Source organism: Seriola lalandi, unplaced genomic scaffold (genome assembly GCF_002814215.2).
Source record: "Seriola lalandi dorsalis isolate HSWRI2012SDOR001 ecotype SW California unplaced genomic scaffold, Sedor1 jcf7180002054408, whole genome shotgun sequence".
Lineage (NCBI taxonomy): Eukaryota > Metazoa > Chordata > Actinopteri > Carangiformes > Carangidae > Seriola > Seriola lalandi.
The window spans coordinates 854,428-875,711 of record NW_019524961.1 but is presented as its reverse complement, the minus strand read 5'-3'; the positions used below and the strand labels follow the sequence as shown (position 1 = coordinate 875,711).

Genomic DNA, 21,284 nt, shown 5'->3' with positions numbered 1-21,284 from the left:
GTGGGAGGGGGAGCAAGAGAGGGGGAAGGAAGAGTTGGACTGTATAATAGATTACCCTATTACTTCTACTGCCCTTCGGAATTACCCCAGCCTGTCACACACCCAGAGTGCTCCCGAGCCACAGATTCATGCTCGGCTGCACACAGAGGATGGAGTCTGTCCCTCGCAGGGGAAAAGAAGGATGGCTAAGATCAGAAAAAAGCAGAAAAAACTGCACCAAGCATGGAGCGAGGACACACTATGGGCATCAGCAATGTATCATCAGAGGAGAAGATATCCTGTTGCTGCTGCAGCCCTGCAATATTGCAACTCAAATTTGTGCAAAATTTACTTTGCGTTCATCTCAGATCTCATGAGAAAAAAAAAAAAAAAAAAAAAAGCTCCTTGTGCTGTTATGCACCAAGCACCAGTGTGACACAGTGCCAAAAGCAAAATTCATTACACTTCATAAAAATACAGATTAGAGGCACTGAGGCGTGGGTGACATCTGGTGGTTTGTTTTCCCACTGCATGCTGGCTGGAGCTCAGCAGCACTGGCATGAGTTTTTATTTATTTATTTTTTTTAGAGCGGTTGGTTGTGGGTGGGGGTGGGTGAGGTGTGGGTGGGGGGTTGTTAACGAGGGAGAAACTGGGCTAAATGAAACGAGATGATGAGAGCCAATGCTATAAAGAGAAGGCTAATTAGGAAACAATACAGGCAAATGAATGAAAACACTGAGCAGGGTGTGGATTACAGCCACATCAATGATGATGATAGTTGGAGGAAGATAATGAGGATTATGAACATCATGTGAACAATAATATGGTGCTAATACTGCCACAAATCACTCTCTGCATAGCTGCTGTTTTGGTGATCCTGATTGTTATTCTAATAGCACAGCAGCAGCGATGACCATCGCTCTGTCCTGCCATGACTGCAGCTCATCTGTCTCTGTGCTAAATGCTGAATGCCGCCCCTGACAATGCAGCCATCAGGGCTGCTGTGCTGTGTATTTTTAATTACTCTGCTGATTGGATTAGGCCCTCTCCTACGCTGACACGTCCCCTCCACTTAATAGGGTGTTATCGACAAAACCAGCACAGACATCCACTCGGCTGTGGCGTCTGATTTGTCAGCGTGGCCTTTTTTTGTCTTGAATGAAGTTGAGTAGATAAAGTTCTCTTACAAGAGACAATTATATCCGGCCCCTGAAAACCCCTGGAGCAGCTGGACAAAAGTATTTCTATCGTTATCCAATATAATTGTAGGGTGAGAAATCTTAAAAGAGTTCTCCAGCGATTTAGCATTGCATCTTTATAAAACTGTCCGATTCTTCAAAATCGATGCAGCAGAATCAGAGATTTTTTTTTCACACATTCCGGCTAAAAATCTGTCGCCTACATTACCAACAATGCAGTTCTACTGCCCACAATTCAGGTGTGTTATGCTAGTAGCTGCTAATGTAGCTTCGAGCCGCTGACTTTCATGTCTTGTACACTAACTTTGAAGCTACAGCCATGATACACAGCTGCAGCTACAGGGGCAGATTTCATGCTAAACTAGCTTAGCACAAAGCTCCTGGACACAGGAGGTAACAGCTAGCTTGGCACTGTCCAAAGCTAACAAAAAGTGCACCACCAGCACCTCTACAGCTCATTAATAAGCAGATTGTATCTTGTTTGTTTAAAAACAGAAACGTAGTTACGGGTTTATGTACTGGACTACCTCTTGACCAGGAGCAGTGACTTCCTGGACTCTTCAAACATCCTGTTTGCTGCACAATTAAAAAGTTTTCAACCTGTCTTCCAGGTTGTGGCTCTGTCTCTTAAACCAAACAGACAGGGGAGGTGGAAGTGACATATGTCTTTGCTTTTGCAACATGAACCAAACTTTTACAAATCTATTATATGTGTATGTTAATTCTATATTGATTCTATTATTTTGTGTTTTCATACAAAATAATATTTGCTCTGTGACTTGAGTGGCCTGTTAATATGTGAGGGCACAAACTGGGGACACGGATAGACATGAGAGTGGTACCAATTTTCTCATCTAACTCTTGGCATGTAAGCCAATAAGCATATTTCTCAAAAATGTTAAATTATCCCTTTAACCTTTAAAACACAAAACGGAGTTATCACTGTTTGCATCCCAATGGGGCTTGTTTATCTTTTCACCAATGCTTCTCCACATATCAAACTGAAGCAATTAATATCCTGACCAGAGGATGGTCAGGGCGGCACTCTTTTAAGATTCAGGGCATGAAGCAGATTTGCCATTTACCAGCCACAGCAATTAGTGGACTCTAAATATCCCAGTTTAATTTCACTCTCTTAGCAGCCAGAGGATGATATGCTATATAAGAGACTAATTGAAGACGTGCTGGCTACCGGCCACAGAGCCAAGAAGAATTGACATACTTAGCTACGAGCTACAGCAGCCAGGATTTACAAGCACTTGGCTCGAAGCTTGAATTAATTTGAAGCCTTGCAGATGTGCGTATATCCTTTCAGCATCTTGTTATTAAAGGACAACATAATTTAAGAACCTTTATAGCCCCTATCACCGCAGCAGAGCCAGTTTTGCAGTGCTTTTTGCTTTATATTTCAGCAAACTAAATACTCATATTTTAGTATCTACTGCTCTGCAAGGATGTGAGATAGTGTCTGAGTTTACCAGATACCATCCACAAGGGTTCAGTGTTGACAGTCACGCACCAAGGCACACTGTTGGGAGCTCCCTGCCTGCAGAATATCAAAACAAAACATCCAGACAGCAGCATCTGGCTAAGTCTCAGAGTAGACCTGAGTAGTTTTAGCATAATTAATCTATTTTACATCTGGAAGGTTGTCTGAGGAAGTCTGAATCATGTCTGATCATACTATCACCATGTTTTTGCTTTTCCACCTGTGCACAGTCACACGCCCCCTCCCACCACGTCCCTATCTATCTATCTATCTATCTATCTATCTATCTATCTATCTATCTATCTATCTATCTATCTATCTATCTATCTATCCATCCGTCTATCCGTCCATCCATCCATCCATCCATCCATCCATCCATCCATCCATCCATCCATCCATCTATCTATCTATCTTTAAATACATGTTGTCTTCAGATTAAATAATGCCGTTCTATATCCTGCTACTCTCCGGATGCGCTCCGTCCACACTTTGCTCCTTGGGTCTTTCCATTTGGAGGAAGCTCTGTTATCTGTACACCCATCTGTCACAAGGATTTAGATAAATAAATGATGCTGAATGTCATTGTTATGACTTTAATGCTTAAAACTCCTCCCTGCTCTGTACATATTGTTCGGTTAAGGGGTGACATATTTGATATTTCATAAGCTCATAAGTATCAGATCGCTGTCTCGCTTGATTAATCTGCAATACTAATCTTCTGAATTAATACTGAGGGCCGTTATTCTCTTTTGAAGATTAGATTTATTTAAAAAAAAACCCACTTGGAATTCTCCCATGACAATAATAACACAATGTGATGAAATTATAACTGAAATGTGATATGATAGCATTTCTTATTAGACTGTGTGAATGTTTTCAGGCTGATTTTTGACACCAGGGTGCACATGTATAAGCAGGCGTCCCCACATGCACGCAGGGAGGAGGAAATCCGCCAATTCCGGCTCACAAAAAAAAAAAAAAAAAACTCAGATGACAGATGACTCACTCCTTGCTTTTGCTCCACACAACATCTGCAACTTAGAGTCTTTGCAGTCATTAAGCCCCTCCAGCTTTAAGGAAGATGTCCTGATGGTGGACAATCATAAAGCAGGAAACACAGACAAACAAGGGAATAAAGGCCTGATAATGTAATGGATATCCATGTGTATTTACCTCATCTGTCGTCATATGCAGGAGAAGTTCATAACCTCTGCTTGAGTCTATGGGAGGGGCTCCGTGATGCTGAGGCTGCTAATGGATTGTTGGAAAGTTCATACATGAAGAGCGTTTGGACGTTTGGAATATTTTTGATCTGATCACTCTGGAGTTCTTTGGTGTTGCAGCTTGATCAGTTTTCACTGTGGTTGACCTTAAATTTTCGAATGTCTTCTTGAAGCAAGTGAAGTTGTTTGTTTCTTTGGAAATCACAACAGGACTTTACTTGGAGTATCTCTGTCTGATTCAGCCAGATGTGACCTTCAGCACCATAAGAGTGAAATACTAAGATACTCTGGGGAATTACAGATAAAACAGTCGGCTATAAGAGTGAAGGCCTTTTTTTCTCATCCTCATAGTGGACTGTGTGTTGACTGGAAAACCTGACTGAGAAGGTAAGAATGAAGATGGAAGGAGCTGTTTTTAAACAGACCTACAGAAAAGATTGTTTAATGTTAGGAGCTTACACTGCAGTGAAGTGAAGCTTGTGACTAAATCTTGATTATTGAGTCCTGAAAGAAATGTTTGTGATTGGACAAATCATAGTGGGAGATCATTTTGTTGCTTATCAGATATTCAGAATTAAAAAATTAAATTACTTCTCTGGTGAGTAAACTGCAAACACAGTGAAAGCTGCAGTTTTCCTTCACAATGGTGTTTAAACTCTATTCAGTGGACTTGTCTAATATCTCTCTCTCTCTCTCTTTTGCTCTCTCTTTCTCGCCATCTCTTCTCAAAGCCCCTCAAAAAGATTCGGTGAATCATCACCCTTAAACCTCCTCACCATGGAGCACTCCCCCTCTATGAACTTGTCGGTGGTGGATGGAGACGAGGTGGAGGACCAGCGCCCCCTCCTCCCACTAAGGATGGTTCCTCCGCCTCAGGCCTGCTCTCCGCAGTGTGGGATACACCACACAGTCCAAACATCAGCTGACCACACTGTGTGGCTGGACAGAACCCAAGCCATGGCCACCTCACCTTTATACAACGGCCAACTTTATGTCGCATCGTCACCTCGCTCCAATAGGAGACGAGACAAAGCCAAAGGCAAAGAGAAGAAGTGTGAGAAAAGGTCAGGGTGTAGTAAACAAAACAAGGAGCGAAATCACCAGTGCAAAGCCAAAAACACAGGATCTCACAGACTGCAGGAGAAAGTCACCTCTTTCACTGACATCCCCATTTCTCCCTGCGGGTCACCCTTCCAGGGCCCCTGCAGGTCATTTGTAGACGTCCAGGATGTTGAGGGCAGAGGACGCTGCAGGCCAGGGATCGTCTCCTTGGAGATGCACGACCGCCAGAGTCTCCCAGAGATCATCATCACCAGCAAAGATGACGACCCTCAGCCACACAACGAGACCTCACAGTATCATCAGGACCTGCCTGAGGCCAAAGGCCTGCTGCCGGGAGCAGAGTGTCCCAGTCCAAACCCCGGTCCTAGTCCTCAGCTGAGTCCGAAACACAAGATAGACGGCAAGGACGACAACTACTGGAAGACCCACAGCATCGGCTGGCGGCTGCTCCGTAGGAGATCTCTGTTCCTGAGGAGGCAGCGGCTGAGCGACTGCGCCCTGGCAGTCGGGATATTCGGGGTGGTGATGATGGTGATGGAGACAGAGCTCTCCTGGAGCGTCTACAGCAAGGTCAGAGAGTGAAAGGAAAAGCAGAATAAAGCCCTGAAAAATCCTTTGACAGATGGGAATGTAATTCTGGGCTGTAAAAGTTTTACAAGAGTCACAAAAAGGGATTTTTAAAGAAAAGAATTCACACTGTACAACTGCAGTTATTATATTTTCTGAAAAGAGCCCATCACTGATTGTTCCTCAGCAAGTCGTACTGCTTAAGAAATCACATTTTTAATAATAACATAGCACAGCCTCCGCTTCATTTTCTGTCCTCGTATTCGGTTAATCATGATCTTTATATGGACTGTATTGGGAAATCTGTTGAGTTGCTATGGGAACTGATCCACCAGCAACTGCAGGAAATTTCACAGTATATCCATGAGACAATGTTCATTATATCAAGCAAGTGGATTATCTAAATGTATGTAAGATTAGAAGATTACACAGGAACACTGATGCCATTTCATATATTGAGTATTGCAAGCGCAAACAGCCATCAGCTGACAATGATGTCATGTTTGTGTATGTTCGTATGTGTGTGTGTGTGTGTGTGTGTGTGTGTGTGTGTGTGTGTGTGTCTCACAGAGCTCCATCTACTCCCTCGCACTCAAGTCCATCATCAGTTTTTCTACGATCATCCTGGTCGGCCTCATCATAGCGTACCACTGCTGTGAGGTGCAGGTGACTTAACCGTTCATCTTTACATAATCAGAGTGCTTCTATCCAGATCCTCCTCCGGTGATATTCTCTCAAATGTGAAAAGTTTCCCTGAAAAAATGTGGCAAATTATTATCAAGTTACAGTCCCATTTGAAATAAAGGAATCAAAATGTTTTTCTTTTTAAAGCCTAATTTCCCTGAGGTTTATTTGTCAGCAGTTCCCAACCTTGTTGTCCTGTGGCTCCTTAAAATGAAGCAAAGTCTTACTTGAGGCCTCCTCGTCACAGTTTATGGCCTTAGTGTAGACATGAGGTCTGAACAGATGAAAGTGTCTAATATTTTACCAAAGTCTGAAAAATTAAACAGGATTTTTTTTTATATTCCCTCTATCCCTTTACTCTTCTTGTGACCCCCACACATTTATGTATACCAGCTCTTTACTGTGCTCAGTTTCTCCATCTCTCTCGTAGCTCTATGTTCACGACATTGGTGCAGAGGATTGGCGGATTGCCATGACAACCGAACGTGTGGCTCTGATAGCCCTGGAGCTGGCGGCGGTGGCCATCCATCCCTATCCGGTGGGTCTGCTGGCGTACTTCCAGCACACCACGTCTCGCTTGTCGCTGTCAGAGACGGAGCTGGAGATCATCCTGGCTCTGCCCATGTTCCTCAGACTCTACCTGCTGGGCCGGGCCATGATGCTGCACAGTCGCCTCTTCACTGACACCGCATCCCGCAGCATCGGAGCGCTCAACAAGGTGGGAGGTCACCTGCGGGCTCTATTCAGAATCTGGCTTTGGGCTTAACTGGCTTGGATAGTACTGTGATAACACTTTGAAATCAAAGAGAGCAGGGAACTGTCAGCTTTTAATGTGATTGTAAAAACGGTGGCAGTCGCAGCAACCTGCTATGGGACATCACTCGTGGGATATTAAGGTCAATATTCTGGGCTTCCTCTATGAACATTTCACGCACATCTGTTTATGTCTTATGTCTAGGTGGGCCGAGAGGTCTGTAGACGTGTGACACTTGAGGTGTGACTATCACAGTTTTGCTCCCATGAATCCCAGTGGTTTCACACGCTGATTATGTCCCTCGCTGGCTCTCCTTTGCTTGTCTGCTTTCTTTTACCACAGTAGATGATATCCACCCGGCTAATCCCTTCCCTTACTGGTGCTATTTGATAGTAGACGAAAATGACCTTTGTCTCCCCTCTGCAACGCCAAACCTACTATCCATGTATCAAGCCAGATTGAGAACAAGTTTTCTTATCCCTCATCTCCTCTGTATTATAATAATCATACTCTGACAGGTTCCATCCCAAATAGTCTGGCTAAATATGCCCCCCATTGTTAAAATTATGACGTAATACATCCTCTTTGTGATCTTCAGATACACTTCAACACCCGGTTTGTGGGGAAAACACTAATGACCAACTACCCCGGCACTGTGCTGATGATTTTCAGTGTTTCTCTGTGGATTGTTGCAGCGTGGGGCTTACACGTTTGTGAGAGGTATGTGAGGTTTTGAATCTGTAGTGGTGTTTACATTGCTCCAGTCCCATATATTTAATATTCAATATCATTCAAATATCGGCATATATTCAGTACTACGTTAATGTTTCTGCTACAACAACAAATCCCATCTTCGCTCTGCTTTGATACATCTGAACTGGCTGGATGACACAAGATCAAACATCACCGAATCTGGATTTGATGTTGATAATGTGATGTTTTTTTTAAAAATATATTTATATGAATTTGCAAACTGAGAGTGGGTAAGGAAAGAAATCATCAGTAATGTTAGAGTAGACATTCAACAACATTCAGACCAGTTGAGTAAAGCAGCATTTAAGACCAGAAAAACTAAATATAAGCTATGAAAGCTACGAAAACAGTGACTTTCATGTCAAGATCAGCCGGAAGAGTGAGTCTTTATTCATTCCTTCAGACACCACAACTACAGAGACCTCAGCAGCAACTACATGGAGGCCTTGTGGATGGTGTCCGTCACCTTTTTGTCCATTGGTTATGGGGACGTGGTGCCTCACACCTACTGCGGACGCAGCATCTGCCTCCTTACTGGTATAATGGTAAGCACATGGCACTAACAACAGATTCATTCAGATTCTGAATGTCAATAACAATAGAAACGTCTGATTCTGTCTCTCACAGGGAGCAGGCTGCACAGTCCTGGTGGTGGCGGTGGTTGCCAGGAAGCTGGAGTTGACCAGAGCAGAGAAACATGTTCACAACTTTATGATGGACTCCCACATCTCCAAGAGGGTAAAGACCGATATCTCCATCAGTGTGGCTGGATTTAACATGATAGTTTTAACTAAATAGGCCCAAAGGAGAGAGAGAGAGAGATTCTGCACAGACTATGACCTCTCCGCAGCTCTTCATTTTTTAGTCGGGTTGTTCCCACAGCAGATTACAGTGTGAAGTTTTAGCCTTAGGTAGCACACTTTAGATATCAACTCATTTTACTCAACGACATACAGATCTTTGCGTGTGTTTCTTGCTTTTTATTGAGCGCTGACTTCAGAATATCCACAGAACAAGTGCATATCTAAAATTGTTTGCATGATACTGCGTTATCTGAGCTGATCTGTGTTACATTGTCCTGTTGTAAGATACTGACACTATTTATCAGAGAAAAAAAACCTAAAACAATCTTGGCTGAGGACCAAGGGTGACCGAGCTTTCTGTGTTCGGGCCCCCGCCCTCTGGAACAACCTCCCAAGCTCCTTAGCCTCTTTTAAATCCCTTTAAAGACATATTTTTCTAGGTGTGCTTTTTCAGGGCTTGGGGTCTGAATCTACTAATGTTTTAAATCTATTACTATATTAAGTCATCATCCTGTTTCTTATCAATTAATTTAATTTAATTTAATTCAATTAATTCGTCGTCCTCAATTTTTAAAGCACTTTGTAACGTGAAAGGTGCTATTTAAATAAAGCTTATTATTATTATTATTATTATTATTATTATTATTATTATTATAAAACATGACAATTTTCATTGGGAAACAGCAGAAACATTTTAGATTTTTGTCCATTTTTTGGGGAAAAAAATCAGGTTTGAAAGTTGAGATGAAATGACTGCAGTATACTTTTCCATTAAGTCGGTCTTATTCAGCATGTGCAGTAAATAACTCTTTGAGGTTATGTGCATAAACATAAAATATGTCTCCCGGGTGATTTTTCTACATCCTTTCACCAGATAAAAATTGCTGCAGCAAATGTGCTGAGGGAGACTTGGCTTATCTACAAACACACTAAGCTGTCAAGAGAAAGAGATCACACCAGAGTCCGCATGCACCAGAGGAAGTTACTTCTGGCCATCCACCAGTAAGACACTTAACCTTCATATAAAGCTGTTTGTGCACCAGTCACAGTGCAAGCAAGAGCAGCCATTTCACTTCATTTATATGTTGATGTTGTGATAATAATAATCTTTTAAAGCCTCATATTAATACTTTGTATTTTTGTATCACATGGCTTTAGTTCCACATCTTGGAAAACAGTGTATTACTGATGCATACGCCAGTATGTGAGAATATTATTATATTTTTTTACCAATGACCACTTTTTTGTTTCTTTTTGGACTTAAGTTACATGTACTCGCTTCATTCAGTCCCTTCCCCAAAACTATGGAGATGATGGGAAAATAGTTTGTCAAAAGTTGTAAAACTCTGCATAAGCTGTTGACCTCACTGTAAAATGCTTTATTTTTGTTTTTCTAACTACTTTCTACCAAAACCTGTTGACAATGTGTTGTTTTTTATGGGTTGTTCGTTTAGTAATGTGGGTAAACTGACCTTTTAAATTTCTGTTCTGCATCATCTAAAACTAAATAATTTTGTCTCCAGGTTGCGTCGTGTAAAGATGGAGAAGAGGGTACTTGCAGACCAGGGGAACACACTAGTGGACCTCTGCAAGGTGAGAGAGGCAAGTGAACGCAATCATCTCGTATCGCATCCTGTCCATACCTCAGCAAAGTAGCAATCTAACATTCCCTGATGCTTTTTCTTTCTCTTCTCCAACATGGACCTGCACACATCACTGTGGACAAACAACCCCGTCGCAGATGCAGAACCTGATGTATGATGTGCTGTCGGAGGTGCAGGGCTGCAGGGGGGAGCTGGACTCGCACATCCGCTGCCTGGAGAAGCACGTGGAGGAGCTGAGGGAGGGCTTCAAAAGCCTGATGCCGCTCCTGTCCAGCACCCTGTCCACGCAGAACTCCTCCATCCGCCACCTGCTCAGGGAGAGGGAGGTGGAGACAGAGGCCGCTAGTGTGAGTGGAGGCGACAGGTAGAGAGAGGCTGAGGAAGGTGATGGAGAAAGTGAGGGCCTCCTAAGGTGCTCCAGGAGGATTTATCTGCTTGTAGTGCAGCTAAAATGATTTTTCTTTTTGGAGGTGGACAGACAGGTGTGATTAGCGAAGTGAAGGCTGTACAGATGTAATGTAAAATTGTATTAAAAAATAGCTAGACCATTTCCTGTAGCATAAACACCATTCAACAGAAATGTAGAGTTTAGCCATAATTGACTTTTCATTCTGACTTTTGAATCTCTCCTGGACTGACAAATAAAAAAATGACCAAACTGAACATTTAACCGATAAACCGTTTACAAAAGATTCCAGGTTACACGATAGTAAACTGAATATTTGAGTTTTGGACAGTTGGTCAGACATCAACTTGTGATGGGCATTTTTTCAGTGTTTTAAGTTTTATAGAGCGACTGATAATTCATTAATGGAGAAAAAAAAGTATGTTAATCAATACAAGTGATTGTTAGTTGCAGCCCTCTTTAAAACATAACTACCAAATATTAAAGCTGGAGTGTGATTACTCCACTGTCTGCGAGAAGCTTTATCTCTAAACACTGCACTTTTTTCTGATTCAATAAAAACTGCAGAAATTTAAATTCAGTCTGGTTTTGTGAAATAAAGATGCAGAGTTATGGTGTCCTCATAATTCTGTATTCTACACCTGTAGTACTTTCTAATAAAGATGATACGTCCACTGCCTTTGTCTCACATGTCTTACAGATCCAAAAACAGTTAAGTAACCACACACAAACTGTTCTTTTAGCCAAAACAATATTTTATTAAGAGAGACAGGGTTGGAGGGTGGAGTTACAGCAACAACCGATCTGTGGACATGGAACAACAGTTCATCTGCTGTCCAGTTCGTCTTCAGGTCTCGTGTCAGATCAGACCGCTGGGTCAAGGCGCTGATATCAACCGGTCCATCCCCTCCTCTCCCCTTCAGCTCCGGGGAGAACAGCTAGTGCTGCTTCCTCCTGAATGAGCACCCTGCCAGAGGAGAGACAATAACAGTCAGACCGCTGCTGACACAAGAGAAGCCTTACAGTACAGAAATACTGCAGGCGGTGCACACTCCCATTGTGCCACACAGTGCTGATACGAGACTTTGTATCATGTGACTGATTAGGTCAACATCTCTTCCCATGACCAACTTCCTTTATATTCACTGTGCATGGAAAGGAGTCTCTAATGCAACACCAGGTTTTTACAAGAAAACTGAAAACAATTAAATTACAGAGATTAAACAATCTGACCTGAACGTTACAGTAACTACAGAGTAAATGTTGTTCTCAGCCTTCGAAAGGGGGGAGCCAGTGGTCTAGCTCAACCCTTCTGCAAACTGAGGTTGATCTGGCACTGGAATGAGATTGGAAGACCATGATAGAGGAAGTCCAGTCACTTGGCAGTGCGGTCATTGTCACATACACTATTTTATATATTTTTTGGGGGCTGGGGACTAAAGTACCAGTTATATCCCCCAAAAAATCTTGTGTTATGTTAGATAAATCTGTTAGCTGTCATGCTGACAGATGAGATAAAGTAATGGTTAAAGAAAAGTATTACTCTGTTCTCAACCAGCGTCTCTACACGCAACAACCAATCAGGACCCTAAATTGTTGCATCCAGATTTTATGTGCTACATTTTAATCCTGTTCTTATTTTCTCCTGATTAAATGGAACATTGGATTAAATAGTGGTTGATGTTCAATGCAATAGAAGTGTGAGGCTCCTGAACGATGAAGTTTCACACACCAACCAGCTCACTACATGAAATAACAGTGAAATCAGAAAACTTGAGTCCTGTGCAGGTAAGAGAAAAACTTAATGCTTGGCTCCAATACCAACTGCATTCAGTTTGAATCCAGTTAGTGAAAGGATGGTCCTCAAACATCAGTTATTTATTGGTTTGTCTGGGGCGGAGATTTAGGTTTGGTGTGAAAACACAAAATACATCTGTGCTGATGTGTGAGAGCAAACTTAAGGGCAAAATGCCACTTCACGCTTCTGGAGGGTTCCAACGTTTTCTTGGTTCAGTTGTGGCTGAAGATTTACCCATGTACCCATTTACCAAAACCTTCCAACAGTATGTGACCATTGCACAGATTGGTGAGCACAAGTTTTGGGTTTCACGGTTCATACTGTATTTCCAACAACTGACAGAAATGGGCATATCGCCTCCAATTCAATGAAAAGCACCTGACTACAATTCATCTCTTTACATTAGTATGAGCCCCCTGTAACGTGCAGACTGCAGAATAATACTGACCCTCTGTGAGACGTGCTTTGCCGCCAGTGGGCTGACACAGGACTGTTGAACAGCCCACACACAGCACAACTGTCTGAGCGTGGCTGAACACCGTCGTGATCTTGTAGCATCCTGGAAAAAAGACAAACAAGACACCAGTTACCACACTCACACTTACCATGGCCAAAGAACTGCTAATCTCATCTGCATGAGGAAAAACTGTACCTGGACATTTCACATCCATAAAGTAAGAGTTGGGACTCTGAACAAGACGCTTCTTCTTGTGCCTCCTCTTCTCCTCCTCAGGGGATGGGTGCAACAAGTCTTTCGCGAGCTGCATTAGAGGGAAAACAAAGGGGGAAATCAACAGAAGGAAACGTTTGGGAACCTGATCAGAAAAATCTCATCTATACTCAAGTCAAATCTAAGACGACAGCTTACGCAGGTTATACCAAAGAAAAGATAAAAGGCCGGATCGTGGTCGTTTAAATGTAGAAGTGGGCTTCAAGGCAAACCAGTTAAATGTTGTGTTAGCACTGTTTTGTTCTGCTACACGTTAAGGCTACTCGGCTGGCCTACATTTGGATTAGGTAACGCAGGCTGCGCATTTTCAGCAATCGCGGGTGACTCTTCAAATATTTGTAAACCAGTGGTAAAGTAATCTAAACATCCACCTAACAACATCGAACAAGAGAAAATCCTGACTGCTAATGCTAAGGTTATCAGCCCGTTTAGATATCCCGTTAAACTGGCTCCATGTTTGCGGTGTGCGCGCAGCCATCTTGTGTCACAACGCGCTCGCAATGCGCTCAAATGTGCACAATTATTTGTGGAAAAACTGGGACCAAAACTCAACGAAAGCCTCTAAAACTGACTCCAGTTCAGTCGCTAGTCTTTTAGGTAAATGTTGAGCCGTGTGGTGGCTCTACAACACTCGACTAAATGGTAAAAATGTCATTTTACAGTGGCCTGTGGATACTCACTGGCATGTTGGCGAGGAAATAGCCGCTGCCGAAAAGGAGGCTTCACCGGAAGCGAGGGCTTCATATCGGTTGTGCCTTTGAGCACGGGCCGGATGTGACGACTTTCAGACAAGCACGGCAGCCATATTGGTGAGGTCAAAACTCCACCCTGTTCACTACAGATAGGCTTTACACAAGCTACGTTTTTATTTACCTTGCATTGTTGATAACTACCTCAAGTGTCCTAATATTCACAACGCCAATTACTATTTTGACAAAAAACATTTATATTTTGTGTCTTTTCTATAAAATGCAAATAAGAAAATACATTGGAAGTATAAAATATAACTTTTAGATACATACACCCGAATGACAAAATGCATTATATCACTCCCAGTGATTAGACTATATAAACTGTATAAATATACTGTCTTAATGTGTATATTTATACACTTAAATTATGACAAAATATTAGGAGTTGGACCTAAAACAAAATATTTTCATATTTCATTTCCTTAGAGGGCCCCATGGCAAAGAAGGATTAAAAACCCTAACTGAATATCATATCTGTCTAATCTGATTAATGACACATTTGTTAAAAATTTGTACAATATCAACTCTAATTGGTCTGTCATCATCCAATGTTGTGACTCCAGTCAAAATCTAGTTTTGAGACCTTCATTGTTTTAGTTTAGATTTTGCTCATTTGGTTTGAAGTTGTGTTACATCAAATAGCTTTAACTGCTCTGTTTCAAGTGAGAATGGGTTGCTGCAACCAACAATTACCTTCATCAATAAATCAGACAATTATTTTCTTTCTTCTTCTAACTGACTGATTGTTCAGTGTATAAATTGTCTGAAGACATTGAAAAATGCCCGTTATTCTTCCCTGAAGCCCAAGTCAATATATTCAAATTGCTTGTTTTGTCAGAGCAGCAGTCCCAAACACAAATATCAATGAGTTTTCTATAATAGAAAACTTGAAAAACTTAAAAATCAGTGAGTATTACTTGTCTGTGAAGAGTCTTAGTCATCCAGATCCTGTCTAAGAGAATTTGGATAGCCATGACTGACTGGTGAGGAGACCCAGGTATTTCGCCTCTGTGAGGTCATTATCAAAGCCATCGATTACTCATTAGTGCTCCTGGTTGTTGGACAGCTGTCATCACTTGGTCTCCTTACCAGTCAGTCAGAACTGAAGAAGCCTCTTGGATGAGCAGTGAAACGTCTTCAAGTATCTACGACAAAGTTCAGTTGCCGTTGATTCAACTTTTCTAGGAGAGTTTGAGTTACTTGTTTAATGGCTGGTAACTGTGAGATATTATAGCACTGGATCATTTATACTTATCTCAGTCTTTGTCCTTGGCATCATTTCTGACCACAAGCAGAACAAAGCAGTAAAATGGATGTGTAAACAGGCATCTGGATTTAATGTGCCACATTCCACATTAAAATCTCTAGTTCAGCCACTGCCTTTATGCACCACAAGGCTGTTACTGTTAATTCTCAAGACAAAATATATGCATTTTATTATTACATAACAAATTAAAGGTATAAAGTATAAGCCTGCAGATGTCACTTCTCTCAGCACTATGCCCCCTGTCCCTCCTCTTCTGCCTCTTCAGAACGTTTTTTTCTCTGATGTCTGAGTGCTATCAGTTCCTCTATCTTCATATAGGACTCACACTCTGGTGGGAAGCGGTTTCTCTGAAAGAGAGAGAGATCAGAAATCATCATACAAATTATCTTTATACTCATCCACATCTGTTAACACTCACAAAAGTTGATGTATTTATGGTAAATCACTGATACACTGGGAGCATAAATTAAAATCCTAATACAATAAATAAATTCTACTTTAATAAATAAAAAGTAAAGGAAAAAGTAATTGATTTAAAATGAAGCATTGTCACCATATTCAGACAGTGTTAAAACACACCTGCATACAGAGACGCAGCAGGCCTCCTCCCTCACCCTGCATCTCCAGTGACGTCAGGAACAGAGGCAGCGACTTCTCTGTGATTCTGTTTCCTACATAAACACATAACCAACATAACAATTTTATTTAAATCTTTAAAAGTCTTCATAAGGTTTCATTATTTTTTTTTGCAGGAAGTAGCTGATCAACCAGCTTGTACAAAACACCTTAATGAAAAAGGAGTTCATGAAGCTAATGTGGCCTATAAATAAATCTCCCATTTTTAACTTTTCCCTAAACAAATGACAATAAAAAAGCATTTTTTAATATGTAGCAGTTCTCTAAACATGAGTGCGTCTTGAGAAGGAAACCTTTGCAAATTGATTCTGAGGAATTCACATCAAAATTGATGCTCCACATTATTAATCACAGTTGAAAATATTCCTGTGATCAAACTTCACTGTAGTTGTGCTGGAAACACCTTGATGTGAATTGTTTTAGGCTTTGATTTTTCTTTCATACCACAGTTACTGACCTGTCAGGTTGAGGGAGGTGAGAGTCGTGTTTCCAGGCAGAAAGAGCTCTCCATCCCTGTGCTGCAGCGACTGCTCCAGCAGGGGGTTCCTTATCTCCACCAACTCTACCTGCTGATGGAGGAGGAGAGGAGTGAACGAGTGCATGGCAAAACATTGTACGTTCAAGTCACAGTCATCATCAAGAATAAAATTTTAGCTCAAAACAAAACTGCATCAGACAAACCTCATTCAGGGCAGCACTTGATTGGTCCTGCAGAAATAAATTAAGTAAAACAAGTGAAGTTATTATAAGTAATTTACTGTATTGTGCATGCTTATAGCCAGATTCAGAGTGCATGTGTCTGGTACCTCCTGTGCAGTTAGTTGTTTCTCTTTACCCCCCGGCTTGCCACCTTTAGTCTGATGCGCCTTTACATCAGAGGCTAGGAGAGATTTAAAGAGACAGCCATGAAAAGACAAACACCCCTGCTGTCAGAGGATAATGGAACAAGTGTTCATCTGTGACGGAAGCTATTACATTTCTTGTTCGACTTTGGGTTCTCTTTGTTGGCGGCTGGTTTCTCGTCTTTTTTGGATGCTTCCTGTAATTTAACAGACACCAAGAGTCTATAGTACAAAATAAACAGAACACAGCACAACAAATACATTGGAATCACACCATTGCTGACATGTTACCTTTTTTTTGGAGGTACCTTTGTTCTCCCCCTTGCTCACGCTTAGAGTAGTGCTGTTGGGTACTGAGGGAAGTTGGTCAGCAGGTGTTTGGTCAGAATCGGCTGCTGGAGTTGACTGCAGATATAACGAGAATTTAGAGAATTACACAATGTGAAAAAACAAAAAAATAAACATATTTTCTCACACACTCTGAGTGACATCTAGTCATAGAGAGCTGTTATTTGTTCCGGTTTGAAATGTAGGTCTCTGAAATTTCTGACAACCACCAATACAATGGCAGCAAATGGGATTTCCTTTATGTAGCTCAAACTGTTGAAAAACTACTTGAAAAAATCAACAGCATTATGTTACTGTGTAACTGTGAAGAGTTCTCATTGGGGAGACTTGTAAGAACCAGTTAGAGAATTTTGAAGTGAGGGTATTTTTGTGAAGCGAGTAGTGTCCGTAAGTTTTCATGTTTTCAACAGAAGATTTTAGCATTTAGCGATGGGGGTGCATTTTAAGGTAGGATGGGTATTAATGTTGGAGACTACCACACACTTACAGACTGCGCTTTTTCCAGTAGCAGCTTCCTCCTCTCCACAACTTCTTCATGAGTTAAAGCAAAGTCACTGAGTATCTGCAAATGGAAGTGGTCAGCAGTGGATGTTTATTAAATTAGATAATATAACGCACTAAGGAGAATATAATTTAAAACAACTTAACCGCTCATTTAAATGCATTATCTCTGAGGTTAAAATTGTTCATGTAAATGGATACCGCAGCCAGATGAGCAGCTCCTGTGTCTCCAATCTGATTGTTGGACAGTGAGAGAAAGAGCAAAGCCCGATTCAACCGCAAGCCCTGAGAGGCAGAACAGGATGAAGAACACATGTCAGTGATCATGAGGGGAACATATAGGGTGAATATGGAGTCAGTTCTGGGTTATACCTGTGCGATATGGGCAGCACCTGCATCACCGATTGAATTGAATGCCAGGTTGAGTGACAAGAGGTTCGTGTTAGAAGATCTTTTTGTTGAGAGCGCGGCCCCAATCAGACGAGCGCTCTCATCTCCCATCCGGTTATTTCGCAGGGACAAGTGAGTGAGGCTTGACCAAAGAAACACGCACAATGAAATCGGGCATGTTTGTGCCTCTAAACTGAAGCTAAAGTTCTGTACAACTATGTGAAATGTGTAACTGCTTGGTGACTTACATGCTGTCTTCAGAGAGAAGATGGTGGTAACTCTTCTCTGGAAGAGGGTTACCCTCTAACTTCACAACCCTAACAAAGAGCAAAGAGGAGGGGATGGATCACTTACCCTCAGTGTTTGGCTGATAATGTTCAACATACCGTGGCGTTCTCTCTAGCTATTTTCTCTTAAATTTAGTGTCCCATTCTTCAGCCCAAATTCATACATACCCACTGTGATGCAGAGAGCTACAAAACAAAGACTCACAGTGTGAATGACAATAGAATCCGCTCACCTGAGGTTGGAGCACAGTGATATTGTGTTCATGAGGGAGATTACCATTTGATCTGTCAGTCCCGCCTGCCAAAACCTGCAATACAGTGATTACACAAACAAACAGGAACAAAACAGTGAGAGCTGTAACCCTGTTCCATGTAACATGAGTACATCTCTCTGCAGTAGCTCATTACTTACTGAAGGTTCTGTAGCTGGCTCAAGGAGGGAAGGATCTTCTGTAGCACTCTGGTAGTCGGCTCATCTACCTTCCATCCTGAGAATATTTAAGATATGTATAAATATATATATATATATATATATATACACTGTTGCTCATAAAGTTGGAATAAAATATTTTTTTCCTTTTTCCATGAAATGATTGTGACAATGTGATTTATTTAATTTCACCTGGGTAATTGGGACACATAATGTAATCATTGCACCTGGTCAAAAGTGATAACTGATGCATTTAAATAGGAATAAACACAGGATTGTGTCTGAAAACAAAATTATTCCAACTTTATGGGCGACAGTATATATTATATTCTTATATTAAATACATTGTTGGTTGCAGACTGTTCAGACTGTAAAAAGTGAAAAATTCTAATGTCAAAACAAAGTGAAATATGGTTATAAACATCTCTCTGTGGTGTTTGGTTCTTACCAGAAACTGTCATGCTTTTGGCGCTCAGGGGATCTTCATTCTCCAGCTCCACTTGGAGGCAGGATTTAGACCAGAAAGATACAGCATTTTTCTGGGACTGCCTGTTCTCTGAAGGTACAATTATGTTAATTATAAGTGAAGCTGAGAGTAAAAAAAAGGACAATTATTGTACATTCAGACTTCCTATATAATGATATATACAGTACAATATATAAATGATATTTTCAGTGTAGTGAATGTTCCTAGTTCTTAAATGTCCTCTAATGCAAAGCTGTTCAGATCAGACAGAGCTATTATTTACCCACATCCCCTCCCTCAGTTTCAGTGAGGATGGAGGAGGCTGGTTGCTTGGTGCTGACAGCTGGGATGTCCTTTATGTTCAGAAGAGCACAAAGCCCAGGGAAGTCAATCTCCACTTTCCCTGAGCACTGATATCCATCTGTGGGATAGTGGGTTTAAAGCATTAACAATGTAATTCTAAGATGTCACCAAACACGGCCCAATAAAGTTACTTACCGAAGGTTTGAGCAGGCGATGTTTCATTTGGCGCCTGTCCTAAAAACAACAGAAAGGCCAGAGATTATACCTGTTGAAAATTTCTCTTTTTTATTAACAGTTTGGACAGCTAAACAACAAAAGTGAACCGTGAGGTAGGGCTACCGTATCATAGCTGTAACACAAATATCAAGTGAGTGAGAATGGTTATTTCATCACTTAAATCCACTGTGACAATGATACCATTAAAGCTAATGAATGGGTTAATGCTTCAGTGCCTCTGGGTTAAGACTTCCTTGATCCTGGAAATTAAATCTATCCAGCAGTATGTAAAATGATTAAAATGAGCTGCACCTGCAGCAACATTAACATGATGCATTAATGCATTCATAATTATAATATAATATAATATACATTGTTCTGAAATGGGCCACTCTGCATAATCCATACCTTTACTTTTGACACATTAAGTACAATTAAGTAAGACACTGAATGCAGAGAATTTCTCCACCAAGGTATTAAACAACTAACTGTCAAAATAGAAATCACTAACTTAATAGAAATTGCAAGCTATACAATTACTACTACAATACTAATGTTGTATTACTACTACTAGTATATTATCAAAAACCTACAAAATATAAAATGCAGTTTAACTCAAATTAATTGATTAATTAATGGCAGCTAGCTACGCGCTAACACTGCAGGAGCTACGTAGCTGTCTTTGATTAACATATTGATGAAAGACTGATTGTCTAACCGGTATTTTTCTCGTCCTCGGCGTTCGCCTTCTCCGTTTTGTCTTTTACGTGTTTCTTTCTCGACATTGTTGTGTGGTAAAGTTAAATTCAACTCATCAGATGGGTCAGCTACAGCCGCTGGCTAAAATGAACCACTGACTGAGCGTCACTGGCGTAACTATGGCAACCTTGAGTCCAACCTATGAGTTCAACGCGAGACTTGACTGGAAGTGACAGTCCCCATTCCTTGTCTTCTTTCACATCGGTAAGAAATTTAAATAGTAGTTAATTTATTAGTAGTACTTAAGTAGTTGATGGGACTTTGTAAGATGCTAGTGCTGAGACACCTTTCAAGTGACACTTATCAGGATGCAAGTTCTGAAATATCGCGAGAGTATTCAATTGACCCGTTAGGAGCTGAGGCAAGTGAAGATGACCATGAAAAGCAGCTCGTTTATCCAAAATATTATGAATATAAAGATGTATTATGGCTTATTTAGAATCCATGTTAATTGTTGATTTTAATGATTCTAATTTCTTTCTGAAGACAAAAAGGTTGGGTGATGCTGGAGGGGAAGGTTTTTTTCTATTCCAGAGGCTCTGTCAGATAAATTCGCCATTATTCATCATTCATCAATAAATTGTAAGATTCTTAAGAGGCATTTGTGCTAAAACAGTTGAAATGCATAGATTTTCATTTTTGCACATTACACTGCTAATGCTATAATAGTTGAACCTTTCTGAAATTCCATATCCATGAGTTTTTCATCAGTAACAGTTAAGTGGAAAACTATATGGCAATGCAGTCTGATTATCAAGTTATCATTTGAGAATCCCTCTAGGCTCTTACCAGTATTATCACATTAGCAACACTCTTTCCATTCCTGCATAATGTTTCACTCTACAGAGTCCACTGTCTTTGGTCATACCAGCTTCATGTCTTAAACATGAACAAGAACATGTACAGTATACATGTCATAATGCTAATTAATTTAAGGATATGAATAAAGTTAAACTTTTCTCTGATTATTCTCAGCTACATCACCGATAAAACTAGCAGAGAGCCAACACACAAGTTGGACATGTAGATTTTTGT

General features: G+C 41.0%; 3 protein-coding genes and 1 non-coding gene across 5 annotated transcripts; 1 reads left to right on the top strand and 3 right to left on the bottom strand.

The window, feature by feature from the left end:
* Positions 1 to 4,625: 4,625 nt before the first annotated feature.
* LOC111657595 (small conductance calcium-activated potassium channel protein 2-like) lies at positions 4,626 to 11,172 on the top strand. Its single transcript, XM_023409821.2, has 9 exons — positions 4,626 to 5,523; positions 6,091 to 6,186; positions 6,635 to 6,922; positions 7,557 to 7,678; positions 8,115 to 8,256; positions 8,339 to 8,449; positions 9,389 to 9,516; positions 10,038 to 10,107; positions 10,256 to 11,172. Exons 1-9 carry the CDS (start codon positions 4,669 to 4,671, stop codon positions 10,484 to 10,486), a joined length of 2,043 nt encoding a protein of 680 aa, XP_023265589.1. The 5' UTR covers positions 4,626 to 4,668; the 3' UTR covers positions 10,487 to 11,172.
* An 86-nt stretch (positions 11,173 to 11,258) lies between these two features.
* rps27.1 (ribosomal protein S27, isoform 1) lies at positions 11,259 to 13,828 on the bottom strand. Of its 2 annotated transcripts, XM_023409931.2 has the most exons (4): positions 13,733 to 13,828; positions 12,975 to 13,083; positions 12,771 to 12,881; positions 11,259 to 11,491 (listed from the first exon to the last, which is right to left on the bottom strand). In XM_023409931.2, exons 1-4 carry the CDS (start codon positions 13,736 to 13,738, stop codon positions 11,463 to 11,465), a joined length of 255 nt encoding a protein of 84 aa, XP_023265699.1. In that variant the 5' UTR covers positions 13,739 to 13,828; the 3' UTR covers positions 11,259 to 11,462. The 2 variants fall into 2 exon arrangements, with proteins under 2 accessions (XP_023265699.1, XP_087031149.1); XM_087175023.1 differs by lacking the exon at positions 13,733 to 13,828 and having other exon boundaries at positions 12,975 to 13,089.
* On the bottom strand, positions 11,786 to 11,915 carry LOC111657660 (small nucleolar RNA SNORA35). Its single transcript, XR_002760942.1, has one exon. It is a non-coding gene; the product is annotated as a small nucleolar RNA SNORA35 (small nucleolar RNA).
* A 905-nt stretch (positions 13,829 to 14,733) lies between the features above and the next one.
* On the bottom strand, positions 14,734 to 20,467 carry lrrc71 (leucine rich repeat containing 71). Its single transcript, XM_023409917.2, has 17 exons — positions 20,209 to 20,467; positions 19,470 to 19,508; positions 19,255 to 19,392; positions 18,954 to 19,061; positions 18,488 to 18,563; positions 18,309 to 18,383; positions 18,037 to 18,105; positions 17,771 to 17,930; positions 17,600 to 17,683; positions 17,385 to 17,459; positions 16,841 to 16,954; positions 16,683 to 16,746; positions 16,514 to 16,587; positions 16,389 to 16,415; positions 16,165 to 16,276; positions 15,651 to 15,742; positions 14,734 to 15,418 (listed from the first exon to the last, which is right to left on the bottom strand). Exons 1-17 carry the CDS (start codon positions 20,273 to 20,275, stop codon positions 15,302 to 15,304), a joined length of 1,491 nt encoding a protein of 496 aa, XP_023265685.1. The 5' UTR covers positions 20,276 to 20,467; the 3' UTR covers positions 14,734 to 15,301.
* Positions 20,468 to 21,284: the final 817 nt, after the last annotated feature.

Coding starts and splice junctions, on each gene's coding strand:
- LOC111657595 (XM_023409821.2), top strand. CDS start 4,669: ATGGAGCACTCCCCCTCTATGAACTTGTCGGTGGTGGATGGAGACGAG. Junction 5,524..6,090: donor CCTGGAGCGTCTACAGCAAG/GTCAGAGAGTGA, acceptor TGTGTCTCACAG/AGCTCCATCTACTCCCTCGC. Junction 6,923..7,556: donor GCATCGGAGCGCTCAACAAG/GTGGGAGGTCAC, acceptor TGTGATCTTCAG/ATACACTTCAACACCCGGTT.
- rps27.1 (XM_023409931.2), bottom strand. Junction 12,882..12,974: donor TATGGATGTGAAATGTCCAG/GTACAGTTTTTC, acceptor TCTTTTTTCCAG/GATGCTACAAGATCACGACG. Junction 11,492..12,770: donor CAAAGCACGTCTCACAGAGG/GTCAGTATTATT, acceptor CTCCTCTGGCAG/GGTGCTCATTCAGGAGGAAG.
- lrrc71 (XM_023409917.2), bottom strand. CDS start 20,275: ATGTCGAGAAAGAAACACGTAAAAGACAAAACGGAGAAGGCGAACGCC. Junction 19,509..20,208: donor CGAGGACGAGAAAAATACCG/GTTAGACAATCA, acceptor TGTTGTTTTTAG/GACAGGCGCCAAATGAAACA. Junction 16,416..16,513: donor AACAACTAACTGCACAGGAG/GTACCAGACACA, acceptor TTATTTCTGCAG/GACCAATCAAGTGCTGCCCT.